This window comes from Erpetoichthys calabaricus, chromosome 5 (assembly GCF_900747795.2).
Source record: "Erpetoichthys calabaricus chromosome 5, fErpCal1.3, whole genome shotgun sequence".
Classification (NCBI taxonomy): domain Eukaryota; kingdom Metazoa; phylum Chordata; class Cladistia; order Polypteriformes; family Polypteridae; genus Erpetoichthys; species Erpetoichthys calabaricus.
In genome coordinates this window covers 230749379-230770298 of record NC_041398.2, presented here as the reverse complement: position 1 = coordinate 230770298, position 20920 = coordinate 230749379, and the positions used below count along the sequence as shown (strand labels likewise).

General features: G+C 38.8%; 1 protein-coding gene across 2 annotated transcripts in view; it reads right to left on the bottom strand.

The window, feature by feature from the left end:
• fstl5 (follistatin-like 5) overlaps positions 1–20920 on the bottom strand; it is a 1175110-nt gene that overhangs the window by 751356 nt on the left and 402834 nt on the right. For both annotated transcript variants that reach the window (XM_028802632.2, XM_028802633.2), the window contains exon 4: positions 7022–7270. In XM_028802632.2, the coding sequence (XP_028658465.2) occupies positions 7022–7270 (249 nt within the window). The remainder of the gene's footprint in view (positions 1–7021; positions 7271–20920) is intronic.

The window sequence follows — 20920 nt, the reverse complement described above, 5'->3', positions numbered from 1 at the left end:
TGTCAACTCTATGGAGTGTCTGTAACCGGTCTCCACTGCACGTGCCGCACTGCTGTGCCTGGGCCTTGACACCAGTTAACACTCAAAGCTTCTGCGTTGTGATTTGTATGTTCCATACAAACCACCACGAAGGACAATTGCAATGACAATGGATTCCTTAATTTGTCAATTTTTTTTGATTAACAGACTGAACTTTACTTACAGTAGCACAATGAACACTAAAACTACGATGCTAAATTACAACATATACTGTATATTCATGCATCGCTCAGTATACAAATCCAAGAAAAAATAAATAACATACCTGAAATGTTAAAACAGAGAACATAAAAAGAAATGACTGTTACAGCACCACAATTCCTCCTATTAATTAACAAAAAAAACACGTGGAAAGGCCATTGAACGCTCACATTACCACATGACCAAAATTAATAGAAAAACATTCAAAACTGTACACTATGAAGATCATATTACTATCACTGTCACATACAAAAAAAATTAACTCAAGCAATTTAAAATAATTGAATTAACTCTACTATACAGAGAATAACAGCATGCTTACGTCCTCTCACAGTAACACAACGAACACCGGGAGAGGCTCACACTGATGACGTAACATTAACACAATAAACAAAGCAGGGAAATATAACAGGAACACAACAGGAAAACATACAACCTAATGAATGCTATTAGGATTTGGTGACGCTCCAAATAACTAAACTTACTATTTTAGACACCTGTTACACGACTTTTGGATGAGGTGGAAAGAACTATTATCAGCAAGGCTTTACAGATGTCCAATTTTCAGCTAATGCATGACACAGTCATTTCTACATGGCATAACATCTTGCAGTATCCATGCCCAGATGGATGATAATTTATGCTGTTCTGAAATTTAACGGAGATGCAACATACTACTAGACAGGTGTACCTAAAAAATTGGCAACTTAATGCTTTGCGAGCTGCAGCCCCGTGATTGGCTGTTTATAGGAGCAGGTTAGTTACATTAACTAAGAGGTGTACCTAATGTATTTTTCACAGAAAGTGTAGTATATTAAATATGTATATGAAATTTCTAAAACACATACAGACACCGAGGTTTTAATTTCCTGCTATTGACATATCTTTCTCTCTGGCTTCGTTTCAAAGATATACAATTTAAATTGCCTTGTTCTGTCAGGGTTTATCTGCTGAAAGACATAAGCCTATGCATGAATATCAAAACAAAACAAAAACACAAAATAAATGTCCAGCCAAATCACACATAATTTGCAATATCAATTCTGAGAGCTTCATGAATAACTTTGCATACTGAAGATCGGAAACACATTTGCGGTAATTGGCAGGATTACAACAGGTGGCTATTACCCAAGCGTATGTGCTGTCAGCTACCAATCCAAAAGCAATTGTAAATCATGAAATGTAAAGGGGTAATGCAGGTTACAGGATCTGAACTGAAGGATCTGCATTTAAATGCAACTTTAACAAGCTTTCAGGAAGTTGATTATGAAATTATAACAAAGGCAGCATTCTTACGTTATGTTTGTCCTATCTAGCTTTCATATGCCTCTCATCCACTCAAGCATGTTAAATTACAGTTTAATTTATGTCAGCAGTGTATAGGCTCTAATTGTCATAAAGCTAAATGTCCCAATTGTAGCGCAGAAGAAAAGATCAGATTATGAAAAAAAAAATGAACCATGAACACATTTCATTTCAAATAACATCAGTGCTTTAAAAGGCTGAAAAAATGATTACTTTCTAAAAACACTTACTTGTTAGTTACATTTACTTAAACACAGCAGAAGGGAAACAGAGATCTCAAACATAAGTAATATTTTAAAAAATGGTGATCAAAACAGAATATGCGATGAAAATTATTCACACCCCTTTCTGCACATTTTGTTTTTTTTAAATTTAAAAATTTAAATGAATGTTTCCCTCCCCACGCAACACACAATACCTTGGGATGACCAAGCAAAAAGATTTTTGCAAATGTATTACAAATAAAACACTAAAATCTCACAATCACACAAATGCTGAAACCCTTTGCTATGACACACACATGAAATTCATCTCAGATGCATCCGCTTCTATTTATTTTCACTGAGATGTTTCGACACCTTGATTTGGAGTCTAGCAGTGGGCAACTGAATTGAAAGGACCTAATTAGGAAAGCCACACACCTTTCTATAGGAGGTCCCACAACTGAGCGAAAACCAAGCCACGAGGTTGAAGGAATTAGCTGCAAATCTTAGAGGCAAGATCGTTTTAAGGCACAACTGATCCGAGGAAGGCTACAAAAACGTCTCCAGTTTTGAAGGTTTCCAAAAACAAGTGGCCTCCATAATTGTTAAATGGAATAAGTCTGGAACAATCTTAGCGGCTGCTGTCTGGTCAAACTGAGCAATCAGGGGAGCATAGCCTTTGTAAGATGGGTTACCAAGAGCTCAATGCTGACTCTGGCTGAGATCCAGAGATGCTGTGTGGATATGTGAGAAAATTCCAGAAGGACATCTATCACGGCAGCACTTCTCTAATTTAGACTTTAGGGTGGAGTGGCCAGGTGACACATGAAAGATGCTAAAAGACTCTCAGACTATGAGAAACAAGATTTTCTGATTTGATGAAACCATGATGGAATTGTTTGGCATCACGTCTGAAGTAAATGAGGCATTGCTCATCACCTGTGCAGTACCATTCCAAGGGTAAAGCATGGTGATGGCAACATCATTCTGTGGGGTTGTTTTCAGTGGTAGAGACTGGGAGACTAGTTAATGTTGGGTGAACACTAAACAGAGAAAAGTACAGAGATATCATTAATGAGACCCTGCTAGAGAGTGCTTTAGACCTCGGACTGAGCAGATGGCTCACTTTCCAACAGGACAATGACCCAAAGCACAAAGCGATGACAACACTGGAATGGCTTAGGGACAACTCTGGGAATGTTCTTCAGTGGCCCAGCCAGAGCCAGAACTTAGAACAAAATCACACCTCCCTGGAGAGACCTGCAGATAGAGGTCCACTAACAATCTTCACACAACCTGACAGAACTTGAGAGGATCGGCAGAGAAGAATGGCAGAAAATCCCCAAATTCAGTTGTGTGAAGCTTGTTGTGTCATACCCAAGTAGACTCCAGGCTGTAATCAAAGAGTTTCAATGAAGAACTGGGTAAAGGGTCTGAAAACCTTTGTCAATGTGAGATTTCAGCGTTTTATTTGTAATAGATTTGCAAAAATTCCTAAAATCCTGTTTTCGATTTGTCATTCTGGGGTATTGAGTGTTGTTTGATTTGGGAAAAAAATTAATTTAAATAATTTTAGCATAAGTATGTGTAACAGGGTTAATGTGGTTTTCCATGTTATATTTGTACCTTGGGTTTTTATTGTTTTTTTTTGTATTTCCCCAAAATTGTTATACTACTTTTATGCAATATGTACATGATGTTAGTTAAGAACCAGTAATTGGAAGAGCATGTGTTGCAGGCTTTTGATTGGGGTGCATTTATTGGTACGCATGTCCTTATTTCAGCAGGTGTGTATTTGGCTTGCTAGAGGTAGGATGGGCTTTTGGAGCTCCGTTTATTTTTTTGTTTAAATTTTTTTTTTTTGCTTTGAAATGATTATTTATTTGTATTGTTTCCCTTCTCTTTTGGAAAAAGTGGAAAAGAAGCACCCCAGAAATTTTTCCAAGAGCCTCGTTTTATGTTACAATTTCTTTCTTTTTTTTTCCTTTTGCTCTCTCAGGTATTGCTGTTTGTTCATATAGTCTTATAGTGTGTATTGGTTGTAGTTAGCTCTCTATGTAAAACATTATGTAACTTTTTTTTAATATCTTTGTAGTATTTAAAGAATTTTAATGTTCTATTTGCCAATTTATTTTGTGTGAAGATTATATCAGCAGGTGCGTATTTGGCTTGCTATAGCGTGTATTTGACTTGTAGGAGTAAATAAAGTGCCTGAGATTCTTAAAAGCAATGGGCATATGGTCTTTTACCATCTGCCAGGGAAAGAAGAAAGGAGGAAGTAGAAAGTGAAAATGTGAAATAATTGAAGGGGTCTGAATACTTTCCGAAGACACACTGTAAATCAAGTATCACCACCACATTTCAAAAGGGTAACAAGAGCAAGTTTAAAACATGGGGGCATCCAAAAAAACGATATGTGAATAATATTTGTGTTATACAAGTTACAAAAAACGATGAAATTTTGGTTAAATTCAGGCTAGAATTGTTTAACGTCAGCTGCTTCAAAGTTCAAGATTTTAGATGAGTGAATATCCATGATCTCTTGTAATTACATTTTTCAACTTAAACTCTTTTTACATTAAGGCTTTGAGGAATATGCAAATCATTGTAAAGCCGACATTAAACGTAACTCGGCTAAAAGTAACTACTGAGATTCAAAAGTTGGTGTTTGGAACTCTTGTGGTATTACCCTACCTGACTGCATGTTGTTTCTGTATATGTTATCTTTGGTATTTATATTGTTGTTTATTTATTTTTTACATTTATCACTGTAATGTATTGCCATTTCACAACTTTTCAGAGCAGTTGTTTTGTTGCTTTCATACACTAAGTTCTTGTTCTCTTACACCATGCTTACTGCATCTGCAATCAGTGTACAGCACTATACAAGAAATAATTTGTAATGTATTGTATTACGTTGCGGTGGGCTGGCGCCCTGCCCAGGGTTTGTTTCTTGCCTTGCGCCCTGTGTTGGCTGGGATTGGCTCCAGCAGATCCCTGTGACCCTGTAGTTAGGATATAGCGGGTTGGATAATGGATGGATTATCTCTTTATAAGCTTCAACTGGTCCAGAATTCAGCTGCCCGCATCATTACTAGAACCCCCTCTATTCACCATATCACTCCCGTCTTGCAGCAGCTTCATTGGCTTCCAGTTCAGTTCCGAATTCAATTCAAAATTCTTCTGTTAACTTTTAAGGCTATCCACAACCTTGCCCCTCCATATCTGTCTGATCTCCTCCATGTTGCCATTCCCTCCTGCACCCTTAGATCCTCTTCCTCCATCCACTTGACTTTCCCCTTCGTCCGTCTTACCACTATGGGGAGCAGAGCATTCAGTTGCTCTGCTCCCCAGCTCTGGAACTCACTACCATTTGAGCTTAGAAATATTGAATCTTTTTTACTTTTCAAATCTAAACTTAAAACTCATTTGTTTAACATTGCTTTTTCTCTTTGATTACAATTGCTCTGTCTGATTTTAACTTTTGTATTTTACTTTTGTTTTTAATCTGTGTTTTATCTATTGTTCGGCGTCCTTGAGTGTTTAGAAAGGCGCCTACAAATAAATAAAATGTATTATTATTATTATTATTATTATTATTATAAAAAGTTCACATTAACAGACTGAGCTGTTATACCTCTGAACACGTCCCCTAATGGATGAATTAGGACAGAAGTGATGATGAAACGAAGAACCCTCACAAAGTTGTACATACAACATAATAAACTAACTCTGAATCCGAACACAGGGTCACGGGGGTCTGCTGGAGCCAATCCCAGCCAACACAAGGCACAAGGCACGAACCAATCCCGGGCAGGGTGCCAACCCACCGCAGGACACACACAAACACACCCACACACCAAGCACACACTAGGGCCAATTTAGAATCGCCAATCCACCTAACCTGCATGTCTTTGGACTGTGGGAGGAAACCGGAGCGCCCGGAGGAAACCCACGCAGACACGGGGAGAACATACAAACTCCACGCAGGGAGGGCCCGGAAAGCGAACCCAGATCCCCAGGTTTCCCAACTGCGAGGCAGCAGCGCTACCCACTGCGCCACCGTGCCACCATTTCACTCATTGTTAATGTAATTTTATCTTGTACGTATGACATAATAACTCATGCCTACAAGATAACATCCATTAATCTATATAGGAACCCCCAATGTTTTTTTTTGTTAACTTATCTTGAGCGTGAGTACTTTTCCTTACATTTAACTAACTTGTATTGGAAATTTATTTACCATCAGGAGCAGCTGTCCAACAAGCAAAAGAGGAAAATATACAAGGTATACGAGTCGAAGACAGCTTTCTAAAAGTTACATTGAAACGGTAAACTAATCCATAGTTGAAGTCACACAGAATGTTTCACTGTTTTAAGATAAATGCACTTACAAGATCACCAATGCTTTTCAATAGAAGATCTTTAAAATGTGAAAAATGTGTAAGGTATGCTGTGTTCAAGATTCTCAACAAAAATGAAACTTTCATAACAAATTTCCATGGTTGGAGCTGAGTTGTTTTATGCAGACAGATACAGAAACATGGTCGTAAAGGCACTATATAAATACAATTTATTATTATTATTATATGCAAATATAAAATAGGCAAATCATTTTTGATTTCTTATACCTTCTTTAACTATTTCTTTAAGTATTTATAGGCATATGAGACCCACTGAATCAGCATGATGCAGACAACATACAATGTAACTTATACAAAAAACAAAACCTGTCAATTCAACAAATATGACTAGAAACAAATAATTTCTTTTAATATCCTTTTAATACTTGAAACCTTTTGAGCCACCTGAGACTCCATACCCAATGGTAGGCTGCAGACAACATGCAACTTTAGTAAAAGCATTTTCAGAATTCAGAATGTGATTACATGGAAGTAATGTCTTTCAACTTCTTTTTTAATTTTAAGCCAAATAAGTATCTCTTTAAAGATTTCATTCAACATGAAATTCAGTGTAAAAATATAACTCATAACTTTCCCTTAAGCATTTGCCACACTGAAAATTATAGTACTGCCATAATTTTTGAGTTTGAGTACATGTAACTGTTTTAAAGCTTCAGCAACTTCAAAATGAGCCCCAAACATGCTAAACACCACTTTCATAGATCTACGCATTTAAGTTTTAGTGCTGCTTATAATTAATGTCTTACTTTAACCTGTATTCCTTACATTAATGTTTCCAGGTACATGCATAAGACTCCTCACTTCACAAAGAGAACTTAGAATTAAATAAGCAACACATCCTCCTACCTTGAAAGAAGCAGTCTTCATTATGAATAATCGTTATCTTCTGCTTCTTAACACACGCGGCCCGATGCAGCTCACAGTGGTTTTCATAGAGTTCACCATCCGATCCACACACGGGTTTGTAATGGGGCTTGCAGCGTTCCAAGCAAGCGCACTCTCCTTGGTCGGTTTCTCTGTTGATGACACAGTGCCGGCCCAAACCACAGTATTTATTTTCACATGCTCCCACATGATCTTCTAGATGGACATAGCCTGAAAATAAAAACAAATGGTAGCTTTATTAAAGACTGTTGCATATAATATTGTAAGGCTTCATTGTTATGGAATTATTGTTATTGCTCATGTAGATTAAACATCACTTAATCAAGAATTGAAAGTTGGGTCATATTTCAATTTTATTTAAGCTGGAATACATCAGAATTATGTTACCAATATCCATCCATCCTTCCATTATCCAACCCACTATATCCTAACTACAGGGTCACGGGGGTCTGCTGGAGCCAATCCCAGCCAACACAGGGCACAAGGCAGGAAACAAACCCCGGGCAGGGCGCCAGCCCACCGCAGGGCACTCACACACACACACACTATGGACAATTTTGGATCACCATTGCACCTAACCTGCATGTCTTTGGGCTGTGGGAGGAAACCGTACTGCCCTTGTTACCTATATGTAAGCCTAAAATATATATCTAAATGATAAAGACAGTAAAATAGTAGATAAGTATTATAAAACTAACTATAAATATAAACAGTATAACTTTTCAATTGAATAAGTTGCCTATAAATTCTGTGCAGCACAGAAATGCAGTTAGATACAGAAATTGGGGCTCGTAATCAATAACCATTAAAATCTTAATTAGTATAAGCCACTGCAATGAGGGGCGTTCATAAGAAATGTAATGATTCACTTCATGAGGTTGAAGGACAAAATAAACAAGAACAGTTGTATCAAATATTAGAAATATTAAAATGTGTACTTAAATTTAAATGTTTAATGTCTAAATATTCTTGATTATTATAACAGAAATTTATGATATGTGAATGCAGGTTAGGTGGATTGGCGATTCTAAATTGGCCCTAGTGTGTGCTTGGTGTGTGGGTGTGTTTGTGTGTGTCCTGCGGTGGGTTGGCACCCTGCCCGGGATTGTTTCCTGCCTTGTGCCCTGTGTTGGCTGGGATTGGCTCCAGCAGACCCCCGTGACCCTGTGTTCGGATCCAGCGAGTTGGAAAATGGATGGATGGATGGATGAACAGGAGGTTCACATTTAACCCTATTTTAAGGGGTCTATACAAGGCTAGATCTCTAGTGAAGAACCAAAAAAAAAAGCATCATATTCGTAATCACTGACCTTGAAATAGTCAGAAATGATGCTTATGTTTGAAATTTGTCATTCTTCTGGGGGTGGTTCTACGAGGGCTAGGACCACCGGTAAAGAATCAAATATCCTTGTTTATCAACTTCAACCTCAAAATAGCATAAAACGACACTCCACATGCCTACTGTACATTAGAAATACATGTTTGTTTTTTTTTAAGTTTGGTAAAAAGGATTAACGTTAACCCCTTGTACCCCATTAGGGGGTGAACCCCTGGGGTTGGTTGACATGGTCATGTACATTTTCAAGTTCTTCTGACCATTTTTACTGAAGACTCCTCTCTCTTTCCTCTTTATCATAAGAGTATATTTTTCAGCAGAAAATATGGTCCAAAAATGGCTTACAAATGAGTTTTTATTTTTTGGTCTAGGGGGCTAAAAATGGGGGGGCAACCCCAAAAAGCTTGATGTCTTACATAACTAGACATCAAGATGAGTTTAACAGTATATCATATGTGGGGTTTTCTTACACCAGTCAGTCAGGGGGTGTTAGGCAAAAAAAAAAAAAGCTCGCTTACTACTACTTGGTGAGCATTATTCATATTGCATCGTGCGCCATGCCGTTGTGTACACTCACTGAGGCGATTATTGGGAACACCTGTACATATGAGTATCCATGCACTTATCTAATCAGCTAATCGCATGACAGCAACGCAATGCATAATATCATGCAGATACGGGTCAGGACTAGGGAATCCATTCCCGGACGGGTTTATCCATTCCCGGGAATTTGGGAATCCCGCATTTCATTCCCGGGTACCCGGGATGACACAGTGCACGAGCATCTCACATGTGAACGGTTTTAGAATGACCGGCACTTATTTTTAATAAACCTACTGCAATATGTTGACACAAATAAAAGACTGACCTTATCTACAAGCAGTTCGTGCTGTCATATAAGTGCATGCATCTAGTTAGTTGCAGTAATAAGAGCGTAGAAAGCACAATGTGTCCAGCGTGCGGTAGTCCAGGCTAGAGCGCACCTTCATGCAGAGTACGCCAGCAGCTAAGAAAGCACACTCTGCCTCCACTGAAGTAGGCGGCACAGTCATCAGACACTGATATACTTGTTCTAAACAACACCCGCGCTTGCCGTTGCTCTGAAACAGCGCCATTTCAGCTTTTACTGATGCATCCAGTTTCTTGTCATCATTCTGTGATGGCAAGTTTCTTAGCACAGTTATGCGGATGCAACAGACTGACGCATTGCAATTTCAACTTGCTGTTCAAAGCTGTTGTCTGATGAAGTGCAAGCTGCAGCAATGGTGCCACCTTAATTATTTTCAACTATAACTCTGTTATTTCTTTATCGATTTTTACACTTTTACACACTATATATGCGAGCTTGGCCATTCCCGTTTTATCGGGGAATTACAGCAGATTCATTCCCGGGAATGCGGGGAATGAAAAATGTCTGGGAATTCCCTATTCCCTAGTAATGGATTCCCTAGTCAGGACCTTCAGTTATAATCACAACAAACACTATAACAGGTAAAACATGATCTCAGTGATTTCGACCAGGGTATGATTGTTGGTGCAGGCAGGTTGGTCTTTGTAATTTCTGTAAATGCTGATTGCCTGGGATTTCATGCAAAACAGTCTCTAGAGCTTACTCAGAATGGTGCGAGTAACAAAAAACATCCAGTAAGTTCTGTGGGCAGAAATGCCTTGTTGATTAGAAAGGTCAGAGGAGGACTGGACAGACTCATTTGAACTGACAGAAAGGCCATGGAAACTCAGATAAGCACTCTGTACAGCTGGTGTGAACAGAAAAGCTTCTCAGAATGCACAACACGTGAGATTTCAGTCGGATGGGCTTCAACAGCAGAAGACCACGTTGGTTCCACTCCCGTCTCTCAAGAACAAGAAGATGAGGCTACAAATGGCACAAGCTCACTAAAACTGGAAGGCTAAAGACTGGAAACCATTGCCTGGTCTGAAGAATCTCAATTTCTGCTGAGGCACACGGATGGTAGGCTCTGAATTTGCTGCCACAGAATGAACCCATGAGCATAACCTGCCTTGTGTCAATAGTCCAGGCTGGGTGCTTGTGGTCTGATGGAGTAGACAATGCTTTCTTGGCTTGTTAATACCAATCAATCATCACTTGAATGGAACATCCTTTTGTGTGTTGTCTCTGACCACTTGTACCCCCTTTTTTGTGAATTTACCCTTGGGATTAATAAAGTATCTATCTATCTATCTATCTATCTATCTATCTATCTATCTAATCTATCTATCTATCTATCTATCTATCTATCTACTATCTATCTATCTATCTATCTATCTATCTATCTATCTATCTTTCATTACTTATCTTCTAAAGGCTACTTCCAGCAAGATAATGCACCATGTCAAAAGTAAAAGTTGTTTCAAATTGGGTTTAATAACATGACAATGAGTTCAGTGTTTGTCAGTGGTCCTTTCCAGTCACCGAATTTAAATTCAACAGAACATCTTTGGGACGTGGTAGAATGGGAGGTTCACACTGAGGTCTGTACAAGCAAATGCATTATACATGTCCATGCACTGAAGTCAACATCAGCGTCCAAAAATTAATTTGCATTAATCAACTTGGCTGCTGCTGGCAATGAGCACAGCTCACAACAGCCAGTCATTAGTCTGTAATAATTATTATTAATTATAATCCAGATCAGGCAAAAAATAGCGCACAAGCCTACAAACACTCTGCACACAGTGCGTTTTTAATGTCAAAAGCAAGAAATTCAGCAGCAGAGATACAGAACGCAGTTTACAGCATACCATGTGATTCATTGCCCAGCTGTATACGTGGTACAAACATCAAAAACACTCCACCGGACGTATACAGGAACATCACAATGCTGGTCAGAAGGAAGGGCCCACTCTCTCTGATTTACGCACACATAAGTTCGACCAGACGCCAATTTAAATGGGACACAGCACAAGCAAACTTCAAGACTAATATTAAGAGTGCCAGAGAACTGGCTGAAATGTGGCTCTCCAATGAAAACACCATTAACAGACATTTGGACATGAACACAGCACATGCAGGCTTGAAAAGAAGAACATGCACATCATAAATAAGAATTTATGACCAATACCCTCCAAAACCCGCCTCATTCATCCCATCTCTTCCCTCAATATCCATTTTACGCACCCCTCCTTATTTGCTATATGTTGCCTTGGATTTCTGTAAGTCTATGACAATGATTCCTGATAGGAGTTTTCAGACTACTTAAATTAAAACTATTTTTGTATGTCTGTCCGCTTTTTCACAAGAGAACCACTTAATGGATTTAGATTGGATTTTTTTTCTTTAATTTGTTTATACAATCTGGTTGATTTTGCGACTTCTCTCATCACGCTAAGAGTCATAGTTCGTTTGCAGAGTAGCGATATATTCACGCTAATCCAAGACAGAGGCTGCGGGCCGAGGGGAGGGGGAAGCGTGACGTCAAGAGTGGGGAGCTGGTCGGGGCCCTCCTCACTGTCCCTGTTTCACTTCTATGCAGGTGGAGCCGCAGGGAATGGCTAGTCTGTAATAATTAGATGACAACAGTGAAGTACAGTAATCCCTCGCTATATCGCGCTTTGTCTTTCGCGGCTTCACTCTATTGCAGATTTTATATGTAAGCATATCTAAATATATAACGCGGATTTTTCGCTGCTTCGCGGGTTTCTGCGGACAATGGGGTCTTTTTACTTCTGGTACTTGCTTCCTCAGTTGGTTTGCCCTGTTGATTTCATACAAGAGATGCTATTGGCGGATGGCTGAGAAGCTACCCAATCAGAGCACGCAGTTTAAGTTCCTGTGTGCTGCTGATTGGCTCAGCGACGGAGTGGTGCATTAACCAGGAAGTCTAATCTCATTCATTCAGCATTAACGTGCCCCTGCTACTGCTGCAGGATCCGTGTCCAAGCACCAACAGAAGATGCAAATGATTGCAGAAAAGGTAAAAGTTTTGGATATGTTGAAGGAAGGGAACAGCTACACCGCTGCAGGACACCATTACAGCATCAATGAGTCCACGGTTTCTTTTTATTTAAAAAGGAGGAAAAGCATATAAGATCTACAGCCGCAGTGTCCTTTAACCAGGGCGCAAAACGAGTTGCAAGTGGACGTGATAAAGGCAGTAGTCTGGATGGAATCTGCTTTAGGGATTTGGGATTGAAGAGTGATGGAAGAAGAACAACGGCGGGGTGCTACACAGTCGCCTGAAGAGGCTCCTTTAGAAGAGCTGTAACGCTATCCTTTGTTGTGCGTGAAATTAAACTCATCGTTATCGGACAAGTCGTCGTGTCATTGTTGGTGAGTAACCATAATTAATTATTTACGTACAGTACTTATTACATGTACATAGTTTAGTGGTCACTGTACACACATTTTACTGTATACAATTTTTCTTGCATTGTACGTATTTATTGCTGGTGGCCTGTCTGTCATAATGGCTGTAACGTATGTGATATCGGAGACCGCTCGATATCTTTAAAATAATATTTAGGTTTTACTGTATGTAAACTGTGTTTACATACATAATCTTACCTAATATCTAAGAGAATACAAAGGGTTTATGCTGTATAATTGTGCGTGAAATGTTTATAATAGTGTGGGAGAGTTTTTAAGGGCTTAAAATATATAAAAATAACATATAAACATATGGTTTCTACTTCACGGATTTTCTTATTTCACGGGTGGCTCTGGAACGCAACCCCCGCGATGGAGGAGGGATTACTGTAATAGATTTTCCAAAATAATGGGTGGTGTCCCCTGCCGTAAGTAATTCTTTGGAATTATTTGATGCCTCTGTGATAATGAGTCTATAATCCAGACTTCATTAGTAATAATAATAATAATAATAATAATAATAATAATAATAATAATAATAATAGACAGTATGGTTGACACAATGATTAGTGCAACTGCCTTACACATGCAGTATCCTGGTCATTGTCTTTGTTGAGAAGAACATTTTTCCATTTTCTCCCAAACCCCAAAGTCCACTTGAGGTTAAATGCGGACTCTACATTCTTTCAGTAAACTCTACCCAAGGTGTCATATGCTTTCTTTTTTCTCTCCCTTAAAGTCACGACTGGGTGAAGCAACCAAACAACAGTTACTGTCTGCACAGGCTCTCCAGTCTGAGCCACTGAGGCTTGTAACTCCTTCAAAGTTTTACAATTCTTTAAGTGGCCTCCCTAACTGCTTTTCTTGCACAATCACTCAGGATTGCTCTAGCAGATTTAAAGCTGTGGCAAAATGTTTCCATTCCCTAATGACTGATTTAATTGTATCAAGAGCTATTAATTGACTTTGATATTTCACTGTCTCTGTTCCCTCACATTTACGAGATGCTTGTGATGTATAAAGGGTTACTTGCATAGAAGTGTGTGTAGGCCGGGTTTTATAAATCAGACTTTTTTCTTTGTATGCATTGTCCTGTTTTTTTCCTTATGCATACTTTCATGGCATAAATCCATACAGAGTTTTATAAATGAGACCCCTGGACCCTCATTTGGCCACGCCAGAAAATTCAGCTTTGTTGTTTTTTTAAGCCGTTCTCGTGTAGCTTTGTCTTTGTTCTTGGAGTGGTTGTTTCTTGCAGACTGCATAAGAATTTCCATCAGGATTTCCCTGACTGTTGCTGTATTCATTTTACATTCACAAACCTTCTGGGGGTCTGCTGCAGAGTAGGCATCCCCACAGCATGATGCGGCAACTACTAGATGAGGTGGTATATTTTTAATATTGTGTAGTTCTTAGCTTGCATTTAGTTTGATGGCCAAAAAGTTTAATTTTGGCCTCACCAGACAATAGAATGTCCTTCAAGGTGACTTCAGAATATCCCATGTGCTCTCTGTTCCTCTTTTTAAAGAGAGGCTTTTCCTTTGCTACATTGCCAAAAGCCTATTGAAACACCTGGTTTACAGTTGTGGTCTGCAGAGTCTCTCCAACATCAGCCTCTGAAGCGTCTAACCCCTTCAGAGTTCCCACAGATCCCTTGGTGGCCTCCCTCACCAGTCTTCTTCTTGAACGATCACAGTGGACGGCCTGCTGTAGGCAGATTTACAGCTCTGCCAAACTCTTTCCATTTTCTAAGAATTAATGTAACCGGACACCAAGGGATATTCAGCGGCTTGGATATTTTCTTGTCTTCATCACTTGAATTTTCTATCACTTTTTCATGGAGTGTTCTTTAGTTTCCATTGTGTAGGTTAGCCCACTATAATGATTCTCCTCACTTTAAACCTTCCATATAAAGGGGCACTTAGGCTACAATCAATTGAAATCTCAGACAGGTGATCGCCATTGAACTAATTTTGTGATTTCAAAAGCCAACTGACTGTACCATTGAGGATTTATGTGTGTCGTAATAAAGGGGGTGAATTCCTAGACGATCATTTATTTTGTGTTTTACATTTGTATTTAATTTAAACCACCTTGTGGGGATCTGTTTTATACTCACATTAAGGAGTCTTTTTCTATGGACAGTGTCAAAAAAGCCTGATTAAATGTTGTGTAACAAAATATGAAAACTTCCAAGAGGGAGAATATGTTGTAAAGGTACTGTATACCAACAAGCCTGTCAGAGAAATGATCATTAAAGAGTCAGGCTGTCACATTTCAGCCTCTAATTTCCCCCTGGCATGTGTTCACAATTGTGTTTTGTGTCTGTATTTTTTAATTTTGTGTTATTTATTTGTACAAATGCTTCTTTTGTTTATAATGTACCCTTTTCTGTGTGTTGGGAAAGGGGATGTGGTTTAGCTAATGTCCCTTGTGTTTTGTGGGTGGCTCCCCAAGGGGCAGGGCCACCAACCAATCACCGCCAGGGAACAGCTCTCCACACTATTTAAAGGAGGGCCTCCCATAGTTCCAGACAGTTCATTGAATGCGCTGGGAGGTGGAGTGTTTTTCTTGTGTTTCTGTGCTTTACTATTCCTTTGTGATTTTCTGGATTTTGAGCCCTTGCTCTGTTTTAAACCTTGCCTCTAGATTTTGTACTGGAACTGAATTTATTGATATTTTTCAACTTCTGCTCCATTTAGGACCACAATTTTTAGCTATTGTATTGGGAGTTTGTTCTTTGTGCATTGCCTTGCTTATTCAGGCAAATCATTGTGCTCCATGGAGCTTTGTGCATTTCAGAGCCTTTTGAAAATAAAAAGATTTGTCTTGATTATTTGGGTTTCTACTTGGGGTTTTTGATGGTGTTTTCACCCCCATTAGTGGGCAGCTTTTAAAAGTATTTTGTACTTGTGCTTTTAGGACTCCCCAGAACACAACACAGGCAACGCTACAGCACATGCCTACATGCCTTCCTGCTGCCATCTTCAAGGAGGACGACTAGCTTATTATTGGTAACTTTCTCCCAGTCTTCCTGTATTATTATACCATCCCTGACGTCACTTCAACGATGTGTTCCAGAAACTCTCCCATCCAGGACAACGTACACCACGGTGCTATGCCATATCTTATAGTGCTGATTTCAAAATACTTCTTTTAATTTATAAAGCCTCAAATGGCCAAGGCCTCACTTACTTATCTGAGCTTTTCATTATTTATGAACACGAGCATACATTGAGATCTTAAGAGGCCAGCCTACTTAATATTCCAAGGAATAATAAAATAACAGTGGAAGGTTGAGCTTTTAGCAACAGCTATAGAATAATCTGCCTGCTAATATAAGAGTTGCCGCTTCAGTCTCAGCTTTTAAATCTGGCTGAAGTCTCATGGATTTAGTCAAGTATACCATGACTAGAGCTGCTGATTAGCTTTTCATACTGCATTTTTCTTTGTTAGTCATTAGTACAGCAATATAAGTATCACAATATTTTGTTTCTCTTCTCGGTATCTGGATACGATACGTGGTGCTTCTGCGCTACTGCCAGGCTGCTCTCTTGCATATGTAAAAAGTCATCTCGGATAAAGGGGCATTGGAATCATCAGATGGAAAATTTCTGTCGTCAGATTGGATGCTTAGCACAGACTCCAATATAGAAAACTCAGGAGCAGGTGGGTGGGCAGTTGTCCGACATCTCCCAGATTGTGACTTTATTTTTGTTTGATATTAATCTTTACCGCTGTCATTGGGCCATTGTTCACTAATTAATTAATGGACAGATATTATTGGTTTCCTTTTATGTTTAACAAGTTCTACCTAGTTGTTTGTGTGTTTTAACTAATCTGCATTGATACGTGTACCATTTCTGAATCTAATAATTAGTTTAATCTGTACTTGTATTTTAACTGAGAATTGGTCACAGTGCTCTGCACCTACACTCAGTGAAGAGCGCTATATAAAAGGTAAGTTATATTGTACTAGTCATGTGCACCCAACTACATTGCGCGTGTTAAAGTTGTCTGTGAAGGGCTCCCTGTTTAAACACGGCTGCCAGTCGTGAACTGGGCCCTTCGTTGCACAGCATTATGATTTTTTATAAGGGAAACAAAATTACAAAAGAAAACCCTTGAACATTGATTCGATAGGAACGGCCTACTCAGAATCACTGTCCGAATAGTAATTATGTGGTGGTGTAGGAGCATTTCTGCTTCTCTCCGTTCACAGTCCGTCTCGTTTTCACGACGATGTTGTTTCCTCTCATGATCTCTTCTCAACCTTTCTCCAATCTCGCAGGTTGCTTTGTGCCAATCAAAAGAGTAAGGCAATATACACGGAGCAATGGTTATAAAAGGGGGACACATAGGTATCCAGGCTCTTTAAAGCATAAAGTGTTAATGCAATGCCTATGTTTTAGCTGTCTCTCTACTGCCATCTAGTGCTTCTTCTTCGAATTCATTCACGGACAAACAAAGATCAAGATCCAAATGTAGATTATATATAGAGATTATATAATTATGTCTGAGTTTACAACATGTATACAGTACATGTATTTACTCTCAACGGTTGCTATCCTTTTTGCCCTTTTTTTCCTATTTATTGCTTTTGTTACTGTTTCTGTGTATTGTAATTCATTGTAAAGCTCTGTGAGCTGCATCTGATAAATAAATGTTTAAATAATAATATCATTACTATTATTATTGTTCTTATTACAGTAAGTAATGTCCAATGGTGTATGGAGTTTAAGCACTGTAGTGATAATACTCGTAGTATTGTCGTTCCATTCTGTATTTGTATGGCTAAATTCCTATATTTATATAACATTTTGTTACAGAACTCATTTTATAATAATGAAAACACCTCATACTTTATTAATTCTAAGCCTGCTCATTTTTAATTGGCCAGTTAGAAAAAGAAAGAGAAAACCTCTTTAAAACAATTACAGTGGAACAACAGGAACAAACAAGCTAATTACAACTAGAAAGACTTGTAGCAACTCTGCCTACAACCATTAAAATAAATTTGACATTTTATTTCTCATTGCCAATGTGCTTAAACTGTTTACAATGCATGCTCAATATTAAATAAAATGCAAGTAACATCTGCCTTATACATACTGTATCCGCTGTTTAACAACTGGGATGCCCAGTTTCAACTTGCTCAGTTTATATAAAACAAGAAACAAAAATAATTTACAGGAGCTTTGACCTGATTACCTCTACCATCTGAACAGGATAATGTGACAGAGGTCAGACTTTTTTATTTTTAATTTGACTATAATTTTAATATCTCACTCTTCACATATTTATTCACAACTGCCAGCTATCTGTCAACAAAGTCTATTAAGCACTTCATCTAATCATGGCTGGCAAATAATTACTGTGTCTGTGACAGATTAAGGTTACACTAAATGATGTCGCTGCTGTTGAGGCTTGTATTTTTTTAAAGCTTGTATATGGAAATGTGACATCAACAGATGATGTCGGCAACACGAGCCTGCTGATTATATCATTATTATTACTATTATTGGTTCAGAAGTGAGTAAAACGACACTATTAGATATCTGTTTATGTAAGGTGAAATTTACATTTGGAATTTGCAATTCTAATGGTGTTGGCATTTGAATATTTTGCTGTGGGTGTGAGTTATGGATATGCAAGCCTTACAAAGGAAAAATGATCAGGCCTAATATGTCAAAAACGAATATTATTTTTGTTAATAATAAAAATGCATTTTATTTATAGAGCATCTTTAATATTATCACATTCCTTTAAAAATACAGCTTCATAGTACGATATATCAAGCTACACATGTACTTTTGTTATATACTGCAAAACACTGCACATATATACAGTACTGGGAATGAGTCTTAGGCTGTAAAGTAGGAACGCTTTTAAAACATAATGACATGAATAGTTTTTATTAATCAATAAACTTCCTAGAAAGCTCAGTAAACAGGAAAAAACAAACAAACAAATGAAATCAATATTTCATTTGCGTTCTCTCAGATCCACTTAGATCCTTGGGTGGTCACTTGCTCACTTGTCACAGTTCCACTGTAGACTTTGGTCATCTTATTTGTAATGCCAGACTGACTCGATTATGTTGAAATTAGAGCTCAGAGCTGCCCATAGCCTGTTCCACTTTTTAAGATTTTGGCCATGTGCTTAGGGTCACTGACACACTGCAGAATGAACTTGTGACTGATCAGTCACCTCCCTGGTGTTACTGCATGATGAATAAGACTAGCAGTGAGGAACATATCACCTTTGATCAAATCAACAACTCCATTTGCCAAAATGCAGCCCCAAACCTGCAGGCAACCTTCACCTTGATTCACTTTTGCCTACAGACATTCATCCATGTATCATTCCACAGCCTGGACAAACTGCCTTCTGTTAAGAGTCAAAGATATGAAGTTTTGACTCGCCTATCCAGAGTCACCTGTGGCAATTTTTCTGTACTCCAGTCCTTGTGTTTTCATCCATACGTGAGCGTTCCTTGGTGGAACACAACACTCCCATGGAGACCACTTCCTATAAGACTTCTCCAAACTGAAGATGGGTATTGTAGAGTCCCGATGGTTTCTGGTAGTTCTGCACTGATAGATATTTCTGGACATCTTCCAGTTTAGAAAGGAAGTAAACTCAATGTATTTCTTGTTTGCTGAACTTTCTGGTCCTCAGTCTCACCTGTTTATTTTTGCTTCTGCCAAAAAGCTTGGACAGCACATCTAGTAACACCAGTCTGCTGTGAAATGTCTGCTTTGGAGAGATCTTGATGAAGTAGGATGAGCACCAAGTGTCTAGCTGCTATGCTCACTTTTGCCATGGTATACAATTTTCAGGTTAAAATGGCCACATCTACCACAACCTCACCTTTTCAGCCTGTTGTCCCTGTCCAGTGTGTATTCCTGCTACTGTTTCTGTATCAGTTGATCACTTTGGTTCAGCCTACCTAAGATGTCATTGATCATAATCACCTACAAAGGCTGCATGTTTTTTAACCAGAAAGGGGAAGAGCTTATTTTGTGAGCTGGGATAGGCTAAGGTCTTCCACTGGAGCTGTAGGTGAAAAGGGAGAAACTATTAGCATTAACACCATCTCTCATCCCAAGGTGGTACAGCTTACTTTGGTGGAGCCCTGAAGGTGTCCCCTTGGAGCACATGTGTGACAGCATACATCAAATGTACCTAACGCTGGTACTTGAGGTCCACATTGGGTGCAGGTTTTCATTTCATCTAAATTGTCTAGGCCTTATGCACAGTACTACATACGTTTGTTTGTTTCCTGGACACAGAGAAGTTAGGTGACTTGCTCAGAGTCACACTTTGAGCCGGATATTCTCTTTTCTAATACTTTAATATTATGGCAGTTAATGCATTGCATCTGTCTAGTTTTCATTCCCAATGCCAGCACACTCTAACTTCTCATGATCCTAAAATATAATTAAACTAGGGGGTTCGCCCCCTGCTCACTTTGCTCGCCAATGGCCTGCGCTACGCGCCAGCCACTTCACATCTATGCTGCTCGTGTTGTGAAGAGGGAGGCTACACACACCCCAAGGAGACGCGTTTGTTCCTCCGAAACCCCCTCTTAAACGGTGATACAATGGGAAACAAATACAGTTTTTTTTTACCTCCTCTTTGCTCGATCAGCTGCTGGCTTGCTGCTGCCGTGCCGCGCGATCTGCATCTCGCACGGTGCTTTGAACATTTAAAAGCCTGTACAGCAGCTGTCCTACTCTTTATCTTTTATTTCTGGCCCCGGGCATGGTTAAATCTCTTGGCACAAAGTCTCGTCTCGCAGTTTATAATTTAAAACCAGAATAAGAATCTGCAAATCTACCAACATCACATTACAGTTCGATAAATTGTGAAAAGAATGATACTAAACATATATATGTAGGTTTTAAAATAAGCCTGATTTACATCGTGACAAAAAACATGACATAAAAACATCATATAAAATCATTGCACAAAATCGTTGCACTTTTAGGCTTAGGATTTTATATATATATACAGTAGATATGTAAAAGAATAGGGAAAAGGCTTGAGTTTCAGATGGAAAACCCTTTTTAATGATAATGAGAAAATGTGCCTCCATAGGAAAAAGAGTCTTCATGCGTTTTTAGGCAGTATTAGATCAAGTTATTTCGTTGCTAAGCCAGCAATGTGGAGGTGTAGGACACTGGGGGTCAAG